General features: G+C 47.0%; 1 protein-coding gene and 1 pseudogene across 4 annotated transcripts in view; both read left to right on the forward strand.

Moving 5' to 3' along the window:
• Nucleotides 1-12,831, forward strand: part of TRNAU1AP (tRNA selenocysteine 1 associated protein 1) — a 28,889-nt gene that overhangs the window by 360 nt on the left and 15,698 nt on the right. For 3 of the 4 annotated variants that reach the window (XM_009203201.4, XM_003891449.5, XM_009203199.3), the window contains exons 2-4: nt 323-420; nt 9,833-9,932; nt 10,546-10,598. In XM_009203201.4, coding sequence (XP_009201465.1) covers nt 323-420; nt 9,833-9,932; nt 10,546-10,598 — 251 coding nt within the window. The other variant, XM_021938453.2, reaches the window with a different exon arrangement.
• LOC103882945 lies at nt 431-1,170 on the forward strand (annotated as a pseudogene).

Consider the following 12,831-nt stretch of genomic DNA (forward strand, 5'->3'; position numbering starts at 1 on the left):
CTAGGGGTCCTGGGGCCCCACCTGGGTTCGTGGGAGGGAAAGGTGGTGCTTTGGGGACATAGAATGGGAGGAATCCAAGGACTGAGGCGCGCTGTTTTAGGACCGGAGGAGTGGGGTTTCTAGGTCCAAGGGGAGGCTTCCTAAAGGGGGGCAAGCTTGAACCAAAGGAGCTGGGGTTTCGGGCCGCTCAGCGGAGGCGAACCTCGCCGCTCGCTCCCCCAGCGGCACGTAGCCAGCCCTGGGCTGACGGAGAGGGGCTCTGGAACCCGGAGTGGGAAGCCCGGCTGCCAGCCTGAGCCGCTGCGCTCTTGTTTTTACGCAGCTGGAACCCTACATGGATGAGAACTTCATCTCCAGAGCTTTTGCCACCATGGGGGAGACGGTAATGAGCGTCAAAATTATCCGAAACCGCCTCACTGGGTAAGTCTCATCTCAGGTCTCCCTTAATACATCTCGTTGCAGCTGTCATGTACGAGAATGTAAACATCGTAGTCATGGCTTCTCACTACCCCTAGTGATAGTCACTGTAAAATTATAACGGCTAACATTTTGAGGTCCTAATGAGTGGAAGAATAGCATGTAGCTTAAGGGCAGGACTTGCCAGGCGTGGTGGGTCACACCGTAATCCCAGCACTTTGGGAGGCCGAGGTCAGGAGTTTGAGACCAGCCTGGCCAACATGGTGAAACCCCGTCTCAGGAGTGGATACTTTGGCAAGATGGCGGGGAGCGGCGTCCGCCAAGCTGCCTCTACCGTCAGCACCTTTGTGAAGCCCATTTTTCAGTCGGGACATGAACGAGGCCAAGCGGAGGGTGCGCGAGCTCTACCGCGCCTGGTATCGGGAGGTGCCGAACACTGTACACCAATTCCAGCTGGACATCACTGTCAAAATGGGACGGGATAAAGTCCGAGAAATGTTTATGAAGACCCCAGGGTGGTTGATCTTCTGGTCATTAAGGGAAAGATGGAACTGGAAGAAACAATTGAAGTATGGAAGCAGCGGACACATGTTATGCGGTTCTTCCATGAAACAGAAGCGCCAAGGCCGAAGGATTTCCTATCCAAGTTCTATGTTGGCCATGACCCATGAAGTCACTCAGTGGAAAGGTGCATGTTGATATTATATTAGAGCACAAATAAACTCACTATACGATGGTCAAAAAAAAAAAAAAGAAACCCCGTCTCTACTAAAAATACAAAAATTAGCTGGGTATGTTGGCAGGCACCTGTAATCCCAGCTACTGGGGAGGCTGAGGCATGAGAATCGCTTGAACAACGGAGGCGGTGGTTGCAGTGAGCCGAGATTGTGCCACTGTACTCCAGCCTGGGCAAGAAGAGGAAAACTCTGTCTCAAAAAAAAAACAAAAAACAAAAGGCAGGACTCAAGCGAGACTGGGTTTTAAAACTATTTCTACTGTATGATCTTGGGTAAGTTACTTAACTGCTCTGTCTCATTCGCTTTGAGTATAAAAATGGAAATAATAATAGCACGTATCTCCTAGAGTTATGGTGAGGATTAAATGAGTTAATTCACATTCATCATTAGGACAGTGTCTGGCATATAGCATATGCTCAGTAAGTATAGTCAGATTACTATCTGCTGAGTAATAAGCACTTTACATTTATTATCTTCTTAAAACCTCAGACACTTCTGAGGTAAGTAAGTACTATTATGAAGAGGCTTAATTAAGAGTTACAATAAAGCCTGGCGCGGTGGCTTACACCTGTAATCCCAGCACTTTGGGAAGCCGAGGCAGGCAGATCACGAGGTCAGGAGATGGAGACCATCTTGGCTAACCACAGGTGAAATCCATCTCCTACTAAAAATATAAAAAAGCTGCCGAGGCTGGTGGCTCCGCATATAATCCCAGCACTTTGGGAGGCCGGTGGATCTAAGGTCGGAGATGAGACCATCCTGGCTAACGATTGAAACCCGATCTTCACTAAAAATACAAAAATTAGCGAGGCGTGGTGGTGCGGCGCCTGTAGTCCCAACTACTGGAGGCTGAGGCAGGAGAATGGTGTGAACCGGAGGCCGGGGCTTGCAGTGAGCGAGATCGAGACCACTACACACACTCCAGCCTGGGCGGCAAACAAGACTCTGTCTCAAAAAAAAAAAAAAAAAAAGGCGGTAGGTGGCTCAAACCTGTAATCCCAGCACTTTGGGAGGCGAGATGGGCCGAATCCTGGGTCAGGAGATGCAGACCATCCTGGCTAACAGGAGTGAAACCCGTCTCTACTAAAAATACAAAAAACTAGCGGTAGCGGTGGTGAGCGCCTGTAGTCCAGCTACTCGGGGAGGCTGAGGCAGGAGAATGGCGTGAACCGGGGTGAACACAGTGAGCTGAGATCCGAGCCACTGCACTCCAGCCTGGGCGACAGAAGCTGAGACTCCGTCTCAAAAAAAAAAAAAAATAGGCGGTGGTGGCTCAAGCCTGTAATCCCAGCACTGGGAGGCCGAGGCGGAGGATCGAGGTCAGGAGATCAGACCATCCTGGCTAGCATGGTGAAACCCGTCTCTACTAAAATACAAAAAACAGCGAGGAGGCTGAGGTGGCGGAGCCTGAGTCCCAGCTACTCGAGACTGAGCAGGAGAATGGCCATTGAACCGAGGAGATTAGACTTACAGTGAGCTGAGATCGGACCACTGCACTCCAGCCGGGGCCTGAGAGCAAAGACTCGTCTCAAAAAAAAAAATAAAAAAATAAAATAAAATAAAATAAAATAAAATAAAATAAAATAAAAAATACGAAAAGCCAGAAGTGGTGGCAGGTGCCTATAATCCCAGCTACTTGGGAGGCTGAGTCAGGAGAATCGCTTGAACCGGGGAGGCGGAGCTTGTAGTGAACTGAGATTGCACCACTGCACTCCAGCCTGGGTGACAGAGCGAGACTCCGTCCTCCCCCCCCAAAAAAAAATTATAATAAATAACAAATCAGGACTTGAATTTGAGTCTATCCTGAAAGCTCATGAGGGCCCTTAACTCTTATGCCATTCATTTAAAAAATTGTGGAGGCCAGGCGGGGTGCCTCACACCTGTAATCCCAGCAGTCTGGGAGGCAAGGAGGGCAGATCACCTGAAGTCAGGAGTTCGAGACCAGTCTGACCAACATGGAGAAACCCCATCTCTACTAAAAATACAAAAATTAGCCGGGTGTGGTGGTGCATGCCTGTAATCCCAGCTACTTGGGAGGCTGAGGCAGGAGAATCGCTTGAACCTGGGAGGCGGAGGTTGCAGTGAACTGAGATTGCGCCATTGCACTCCAGTCTGGGCAATAAGAGCAAAACTCCATCTCAAAAAAAAAAAATTGTTTGCAGAGATACTACTATGTGCTACTGTTCTAGATTCCTGGCTGAAATAATCCAGATATAGCCCCTGCTCATGGAGTTCACTACATTCTAGTGGGGAATGAGACAATAAATAAGTAAACAAAACCAAATACACAATATTTTCAGATAGTGGTGCTTTATTGCCTCCATTTTCTTCTTTCTCTTTGAGGTCTTAGTTTTCCTTAGGGAATTATCCATTTGCTAGTGTTTATCGAGCAGCCACTCTTTTCTAGGTACTCTACTACAGGTGGCCTGCTAAAACATCAAATGGTTTAAAAGTACAGATGAGACATTTGAAAGATACTTTGTGTATTCAGAACCCTATTACCTAGGAAAAGATTTTTCTGACTGGTAAATCATGCCCACCTAAATATTTCTCTTCTGCTCTTCTAAGCAGAAGACCCCAGATAATTAGCTACTGGTATGAAAATTCATTCTGTAACACTTTCTTTATTATTATTATTATTATTATTATTATTTGTTGTTGTTGTTGTTGTTGTTGAGACGGAGTCTCGCTCTGTCACCCAGGCTGGAGTGCAGTGACTGGATCTCAGCTCACTGCAAGCTCCGCCTCCCAGGTTTACGCCATTCTCCTGTCTCAGCCTCCCAAATAGCTGGGACTACAGGTGCCCGCCACCTTGCCCGGCTAGTTTTTTGTATTTTTTTTTTAGTAGAGACGGGGTTTCACTGTGTTCACCAGGATGGTCTCGATCTCCTGACCTCGTGATCCGCCTGTCTCGGCCTCCCAAAGTGCTGGGATTACAGGCTTGAGCCACCGCGCCCGGCCTATTATTATTTTTTATTATACTTTAAGTTCTAGGGTACATGTGCACAACGTGCAGGTTTGTTACATATGTATACTTGTGCCATGTTGGTGTGCTGCGCCCATCAACTCGTCAGCACCCATCAACTCATCATTTAACATCAGGTATAACTCCCAATTCCATCCCTCCCTCCTCCCCCTCTGTAACACTTTCTACTTTTTAAAACACTGGCATAGGCTGGGCACAGTGGCTCATACCTGTAATCCCAGCACTTTGGGAGGCTGAAGCGGGCAGATCACTTGAGGTCAGAAATTTGAGACCAGCCTGGACAACATGGTGAAATCCCATCTCTACTAAAAGAAATACAAAAATTAGCCAGGTGTGGTGACACACACCTATTGCTGCAGCTACTTGGGAGGCTGAGGCAGGAGAATCGTTTGAACCCAGGAGGCGGAGGTTGCAGTGAGCCGAGATGGTGCCACTGCGCTCTAGCCTGGGTGACAGAGGGAGACTCTGTCACAAAAATAAATAAATAAATAAAACACTGGCATAGATTCTCACATTTTAATCTTTTTTTTTTTTTTTTCTTTTTCTTTTCTGAGGTGTAGTCTCGCTCTGTCGCCCAGGCTGGAGTGCAGTGGCACAATCTTGGCTCACTGCCACCTCCACCTCCTGGGTTCAAGCCATTCTCCTGTCTGAGACTGTCCAGTAGCTGGGAATTACAAGTGCCTGCCACCACGCCTGGCTCTTTTTTTTTTGAGACGGAGTCTTGCTGTGTCGCCCAGGCAGGAGTGCAGTGGTGCGATCTCAGCTCTGCAACCTCTGCCTCCCAGGTTCAAGTAATTCTCCTGCCTCAGCCTCCTGAGTACCTGGGACTACAGGCATGTGCCACCACATCCAGCTAATTTTTTGTATTTTTAGTAGAGATGGGATTTCACCGTGTTAGCCAGGATGGTCTCAATCTCCTGATCTCCGCCTGCCTCAGCCTCCCAAAGTGCTGGGATTACAGGCATGAGCCACTGCGCCCGGCCTAATTTTTTCTATTTTTAGTGTAGACGGGGTTTCACCATGTTGGCCAGGCTAGCCTTGAACTCCTAACCTCAGTTGATCTGTCCGCCTTGGCCTCCCAAATTGCTGAATTACAGGCATGAGCCACTGGGACCAGCCTTACTCTATTGAAATAAGATTTAGAACTCTCGTTTCTTACGTGTTTCTTTTTTGTTTTTTGTTTTTACTTTGAGATGGAGTTTTGCTCTTGTCACCCAGGCTATATTATATATTATTTTTTCTTGGGTCTTTTCTCCTTTTCTCTAATGTTGGTGTTTTGTTTTGAGACAGTCTTGCTCTGTCACCAGGCTAGAGTGCAGTGGCGCAATCTCAGCTCACTGCAATCTCCACTTCTCGAGTTCAAGCTATTCTCCTGCCTCAGCCTCCTGAGTAGCTAGGACTACAGGCACGCGCCACCACGCCCAGCTCATTTTTGTGTTTTTAGTAGAGATGGGGTTTTACAGTGTTGGCCAAGATAGTGTTGATCTCTTGACCTTGTGATCCGCCCACCTTGGCCTCCCAAAGTACTGGTATTACAGGCGTGAGCCGCTGCACCTGGCCAACACCCACCTAATTTTTGCCTTTTTTTTTTTTTCTTTTGAGACGAGTCTCGCTCTATTGCCCAGGCTGGAGTGTAGTGGCTCACTGCAACCTCCGCCTCCCCAAATTCAAGCAGTTCTGCCTCAGCCTCCCACGTAGCTGGGATGACAGGCACGCGCCACTATGCCTGGCTAATTTATTTATTTATTTATTTATATATTTTTTTAGTGGAGACGGGGTTTCACCATGTTGGTCAGAACTCCTGACCTCGTGATCCACCCGCCTTGGCCTCCCAAAGTGTTGGAATTACACGCATGAGCCACCGCGCCAGGCCTGCCTGGTTAATTCATTTATTTATTTATTTTTTGAGATGAAGTCTTGCTTTGTCGCCAGACTGGAGTGCAGTGGCATGATCTCGGCTCACTACAATCTCTGCCTCCGGGTTCAAGTGATTCTTGTGCCTCAGTCTCCTGAGTAGCTGGGATTACAGGCACACACCATCACACCCAGCTATTTTTGTATTTTTTTTGTTTTTGAGACGCAGTCTCGCTGTGTCACCCAGGCTGGAGTGCAGTGGTGCGATCTCGGCTCACTGCAACCTCTGCCTCCCGGGTTCAAGCAATTCTCCTGCCTCAGGCTCCCGAGTAGCTGGGACTACAGCACACAGCACCATGCCTGACTAACTTTTTTTTTGTATTTTTAGTAGAGATGGGGTTTCACCGTGTTGCCCAGGTTGGTCTCAAACTCCTAAACTCAGTCAATCCTCCCGCCTCCGCCTCCCAAAGTGCTGGGATTGTAGGCGTGAGCCACCGAGCCTGGCCAATTTTTGTATTTTCAGTAGAGGGGGGGTTTCGCCATGTTAGCCAGGATAGTCTCGATCTTCTGACCTTGTGATCTGCCCGCCTCGGCCTCCCAAAGTGCTGGGATTACAGGTGTGAGCCACTGCGCCTGGCCTGACCTTGTCTCTTAAATAAATAGTCAGACTGTCCTGAATTCAATTCTATACTTTGGTGCATACCAGCTATGTGATTTGGTTTTTTTTTTTTTTTGAGACAGTCTGCGGCTCTGTCGCCCGAACAGAGTGCAGTGGCGATCTCGGCTCACTGCAAGCTCCGCCTCAGGTTCCGCGCCATTCTGCCTCAAGCACTACGGTGGCTGGACTTCTGAAACACAACCCGGCGCCGGCTAATTTTTTTGCTGGCACTGGCCGAGGCGGGGTTTCACCGTGGTCACCGATCTCCTGACAACGTGATCGCCCGCCTCATTTTCCCAAAGTGCTGGGATTACGAAGTGACCGCAGCGCTCCGGCATTGATTTGGTTTTCTTTTGTTTGTTTGTTTTGTTTTGTTTTTACAAGGTTTCACTTTGTTGCCCAGGCTGGAGTGCGGTTGCGTGAACAAGGCTAACCACAGCCTCAACCTTCTGGGCTCAGGCAATTCTCCTGCCTCATCCATCCAAGTAGCTGGGACTACAGGTGCACTCCACCCATACCCAGCTAATTTTTGTATTTTTTTTTTTTTTTTTTGTTTCACCGGGTTAGCCAGGATGGTCTCGATCTCCTGACCTCGTGATCCGCCCGTCTCGGCCTCCCAAAGTGCTGGGATTACAGGCTTGAGCCACCGCGCCCGGCCAATTTTTGTATTTTTTGTAGAGGTAGTGTTTTCCCATCTTGCCCAGGCTCATCTTTTTATTGGTGATAGCTTTATAGGGTGATGTTAAGAAAAATTTGACATTTTTCAGTATAAATCTCTTCGGTTGTCATATTCTCTTACTTATGTCTCTTAGTGACTCTTTCAAAGATAGAATGCTCAGAATCTCACAGACACCCCCTGGTTAGGTACAGTCTATCGGGTTTTTTTGAGACTCTGTCTCAAAAAAAAAACAAAGATAAAAGAAAAAACAAACATTTATCTATATTTGCTAGATAATTTCTTTCTTTTTTTTTTTTATTTGGAGACGGAGTCTCGTTCTGGCTGGAGTGCAGTGCAGTGGTGCGATCTTGGCTCACTGCAAGCTCCGCCTCCTGGGTTCACACCATTCTCCTGCCTTAGGCTCCCGAGTAGCTGGGACTACAGGCGCCCACCACTACACCTGGCTAATTTTTTTTTTTGTATTTTTCAGTACTGATGGTGTTTCACCGTGTTAGCCAGGATGGTCTTGATCTGCTGACCTTGTGATCCGCCTGCCTCAGCCTTCCAAAGTGCTGGGATTACAGGCATGAGCCACCGCGCCTGCCTGATTATTCCTTTTCCTGAGCCATATGAAAGTTAATTGTAGGCTGGACATGGTGGCTCACGCCTACAATTCCAGTGCTTTGGGAGGCCGAGGTGTGTGGATCACCTGAGGTCAGGAATTTAAGACCAGCCTGGCCAACATGGTGAAACCCCATCTCTACTGAAAATCCAAAAATTAGCCAGGCATGGTGGTGGGCGTCTATAGTCCCAGCTACTCAGGAGGCTGAGGGAGGAGGATCCCCTGCACCCAGGAGATGGAGGTTGCAGTGAGCCAATATTGTGCCCCTACACTCCAGCCTGGGCAATAGAGCACATTGTGTCCCTTCACTGCTAAGTATCTCCGCGATCTTGCCAGAAACTGGACATTTTCTTATGTAACCACAATGCTTATATTACACTAACAAAATTATCAGTGATTCTCTAATACCATATAATAGCAAGTCTACATTTAAATTTTTATAATTGTCCCTACAGTATTTTTTTAGTGAATTGTAATTCAATCCAGGAACCTGCATTGCATTTAGGTTTTCTGAGTCTCTTTTAATGTACAAAAGCCAACCTCTTTCTTTCCTTATACTGTTTAGCTTTTTAAGGAGGTAAGACTAGTTGTCTTTATAAGATGCTACATTCCGAGGCCGAGTGTGGTGTCTCATGCCTGTAATCCCAGAACTTTGGGAGGCCGAGGTGGGCGGATCACCTGAGGTCGGGAGTTCAATACCAGCCTGACCAACATGGAGAAACCCCCATCTCTACTAAAAATACAAAATTAGCTGGGCATGGTGGTGCATGCCTGTAATCCCAGCTACTCAGGAGGCTGAGGCAGGAGAATCACTGGAACCTGGGAGGTGGAGACAGGAGAATCTCTTGAACCCAGGAGTTGGAGGTTACGGTGAGCCAAGATTGCGTCATTGCACTCCAGCCTGGGCAACAAGAGCGAAACTCGGTCTCAGGAAGAAAAAAAAAAAAATCATACTTTCTGGATTCATTTGTTTACTTGTGGTGTTTTGCATAGTCTGTCCCTAAAATTTCCTGGAAACTGGTTATTAGATCTAAAGGCTTGATGGGATTGCATAATACAATTTTGGCAAGAGTATTCACACATGATAAAATGCATAAATAAATGTTTACTAAATCAGTCTGGGGCCAGGTGCCTTTGCTCACACCTGTAATCCCAGCACTTTGGGAGGCCGAAGTGGGTGGATCCCCTGAGGTCAGGAGTTCAAGGTCAGCCTGGCCAACGTGACAAAATCCCATCTCTACTAAAAATACAAAAATTAGCCAGGCATGGTGGTGGGTACCTGTAATTCCAAGTATTCATGAGGATAATTGCTTGAACCTGAGAGGCTGAGGTTATAGTGAGCTGAGATTGAGCTGATATCTGTCTCATAAATAAATAAATAAAGATGAATGAATCTTGGACTGGCCCAGATGGGCAATCCTTATATTCACGTTTGTAAATTAGGTCTGAGCTGGGGTATGGCAGGGAACAAAAACAGTGTTGACTCAGATTAGAAAACCGTTTCTTTCTCCCTTCAAGGCTAAGACCCATCTTGAGCCTGTTTTTTTTTTTTTTTTTTTTTAAGTTGCAAACCAGCCTGTTGCTCAGGCTGGAGCAATGTGGCATGATCTCAGCTCACTGCAACCTCCACCTCCAGGGTTACAGCAATTCTCCTACCTCAGCCTCCTGCGTAAACTGGGACTACAGGTGTGTGCCACCATGCCCAGCTAATTTTTGTATTTTTAGCAGAGATAGGGTTTCAGCATGTTGGCCAGGCTGGTCTTGAACTCCCGACCTTGAGTGATCCGCCTGCCTCAGCCTCCCAAACTGTTGGGATTATAGGTGTGAGCCATTGCACCTGGCCTCATCTTGAGCCATTTTATCTTTAACCATTTTCTTTCTCTGTTTGCTTTTTTTCCAGGATCCCAGCTGGCTACTGCTTTGTAGAATTCGCAGATTTGGCCACTGCTGAGAAGTGTTTGCATAAAATTAATGGGAAACCCCTTCCAGGAGCCACACCTGTAAGGACATTTAGATAATGATGATGTTGCCATTATTATTGTCATTGCTTACTACCATCTATTGAATCTCTACTGTATACTTTTTTTATATAATCCTGTAACAACCCTGTATAGTAGGCATTGTTATCTTTATAGGCCCAGGAAACTGAAGCTCAGGGAATTGAAATAACTTGCCCAAGGCAACACAGGTAGTAAATGGCAGAGCCAGGATTCAGACTGAAGATTGGTTGCCTCCCAAATCCATGCCTTTCCATTCTGCATCGCTGCCTCCCATAACAGAAGACTTGAAACTATAGACCTCTTGCCTGATTGAGAAACTAGGATAGGCTGGCAGCAGCAAGGACACATTTCAAGAGAGTTGCATTCTGCTCTTCCCACAGTTACTTAGCTTACAGCTGCACCAGCTGGCACACCTGGGCTCATAGAACCATGGAGCTGGCAGTGCCCTTAGCGGTCTTCCGTGCAACCCCCTCATTTTATACAGGAGAAAAAGCTGAGGCTTAGAGAGGGGGAGATGTTTTGGCCAAGGTAATTTATTTCAGTTTTTTTCAAATATTGTTCAACTCTTGAAACACCTTTCTCTGTTTTAGTTTGTTTGTTTTTAAACTTCCAGGCGAAACGTTTTAAACTGAACTATGCCACTTATGGGAAACAACCAGATAACAGGTAGGTACAAAGTCATGTCTAGACAGACATAACATGTGTCACTGTGCCCATCACTGCCATATAGGGGGAGGGGAACCGGTTTGGCTGCACTTGGTCCCCTCCTGAAGGACAACGCCCTTCTCCCTTCCTCGCTGGTGGACCTTCCTGGTGTGCTTCATGCAAGGCCCTGGCTTTTCTGTATTTGGTCCCTACCCCTGGCTTCCCACCCTGCTACTCCTCACAGTATTGAAGTTTTATTCAATAAGAATTGCCCTGTTAACCAGGTTCAGTGGCTCATACCTGTAATCCCAGCACTTTGGGAGGCCAAAACAGGCTGAGTGCCTGAGCCTAGGAGTTCAAGAATAGCCTGGCCAATGTGGCAAAACCCCGTCTCTACAAGAAAATACAAAAATTAGCTGAGCACGGTGGCATGCACCTGTAGTCCCAGCTACTCAGGAGGCTGAGGCAGGAGGATCACCTGAGCCCAGAGAGGGCTACAATGATCAAGGCTACCATGAGCCATGATCGTGCCACTGCACTCCAGCCTGGGCAACAGAGTGAGAACCTGTCTCAAAAAAGAAACCCAATGAATTGACCTGTTATAGCAACATAAATTGATTGGAATTTCAGGTTGCCATTTGAAAGCATTAAAACTGTACCAAAAGCTTAAAAAACATTTAGATGCATTAACCCTATAATTCAACTTTTCAGGATTTATTCATGGATGTGTGCAAAGATTAGCCTCAGATGTATTCATTGAAGTATTGCATATAATGACTAAAGTTGGGGAAAACCCAAATAACCTAATAGTAGGGAAGTGATTAAATTATGGTCATTAGTTAGGATGCTGTATATCCACTAACAAGTCATATTGCAGTATACTGACATGTCAAGATGTTGGCAATATGTTGAAAGTGAAAAAAAATACTAGAAACAAAATACGATGGATCGTATTTATGAACATTTTAGAAGAAAAGCCAGAAGAAAAGAAGATAAAAGTATACATATCAAAGCATTTATCGTGAGTGCCTTCAAGTGGTTGGGTTATAGCAATTTTGTTTTTCTTTGTGCTTTTGTGTATTTTTTTTTTTGAGACAGAGTCTTGCTCTGTTGCCCAGGCTGGAGTGCAATGGCGTGACGTCCGCTCACTACAAGCTCCGCTCCCCCTGCCCCGGGTTCATGCCGTTCTCCTGCCTCAGCCTCCCAAGTAGCTGGGACCACAGGTGCCCGTCACCACGCCTGGCTAATTTTTTTGTATTTTTAGTAGAGACGGGGTTTCACCATGTTTGCCAGGATGGTCTCGATCTCCTGACTTAGTGATCCACCCATCTCGGCCTCCCAAAGTGCTGGGATTACAGGCGTAAGCCACTGCGCCTGGCCTTTTTTTTTTTTTTTTTGAGACGGAGTCTTGCTCTGTGGCCCAGGCTGGAGTGCAGTGGCGCTATCTCAGCTCACTGCAAGCTCCGCCTCCTGGGTTCACGCCATTCTCCTGCCTCACCCTCCTGAGTAACTGGGACTACAGGCTCCCGCCACCATGCCCGGCTAAATTTTTTGTATTTTTAGTAGAGACGGGGTTTCACCGTGTTAGCCAGGATGGTCTCAATCTCCTGACCTTGTGATCCGCCCGCCTCAGCCTCCCAAAGTGCTGGGATTACAGGCATGAGCCATTGCGCCTGGCCTGTTCTTTTATGTATTTTTTTTTTTTTTTCTGAGATGGAGTCTCACTCTGTTGCCCAGGCTGGAGTGCAGTGGCACAATCTTGGCTCACTGCAATCTCTGCCGCCCAGGTTCAAGCAATTCTCCTGCCTCAGCCTCCCGAGTAACTGGGATTACAGGCGCCTGCCACTGCGCCCAGCTAATTTTTGTATTTTTAGTAGAGACGGGGTTTCACCATCTTGGCCAGGCTGGTTTTGAACTCCTGACCTTGTGATCCACCTGCCTTGGTCTCCCAAAGTGCTGGGATTACAGGCGTGAGCTGCCGCGCCCGGCCTTGTGTATTCTTATTGTATAAGGAATATGTATCATACTTGAAATAAGATAATTGAAATAAGATAATAACAAAGGTCAGCTGGACACGGTGGCTGCACTCACGTAATACTTGAAGTCAGACAAGTTCTGTGGAGTGGGTGAGGGATTTGGGGCAGGGACTATTTCTATAACTCTTCTGCCAGAACTGCTCTAATGAAACAAAGTAGGGCCTGATTCAGTAGACCTATCAAATGTGTTCCTCAAGGGGCCTGGGAGAGGTTTACCT

Source organism: Papio anubis, chromosome 1 (assembly GCF_008728515.1).
Source record: "Papio anubis isolate 15944 chromosome 1, Panubis1.0, whole genome shotgun sequence".
Lineage (NCBI taxonomy): Eukaryota > Metazoa > Chordata > Mammalia > Primates > Cercopithecidae > Papio > Papio anubis.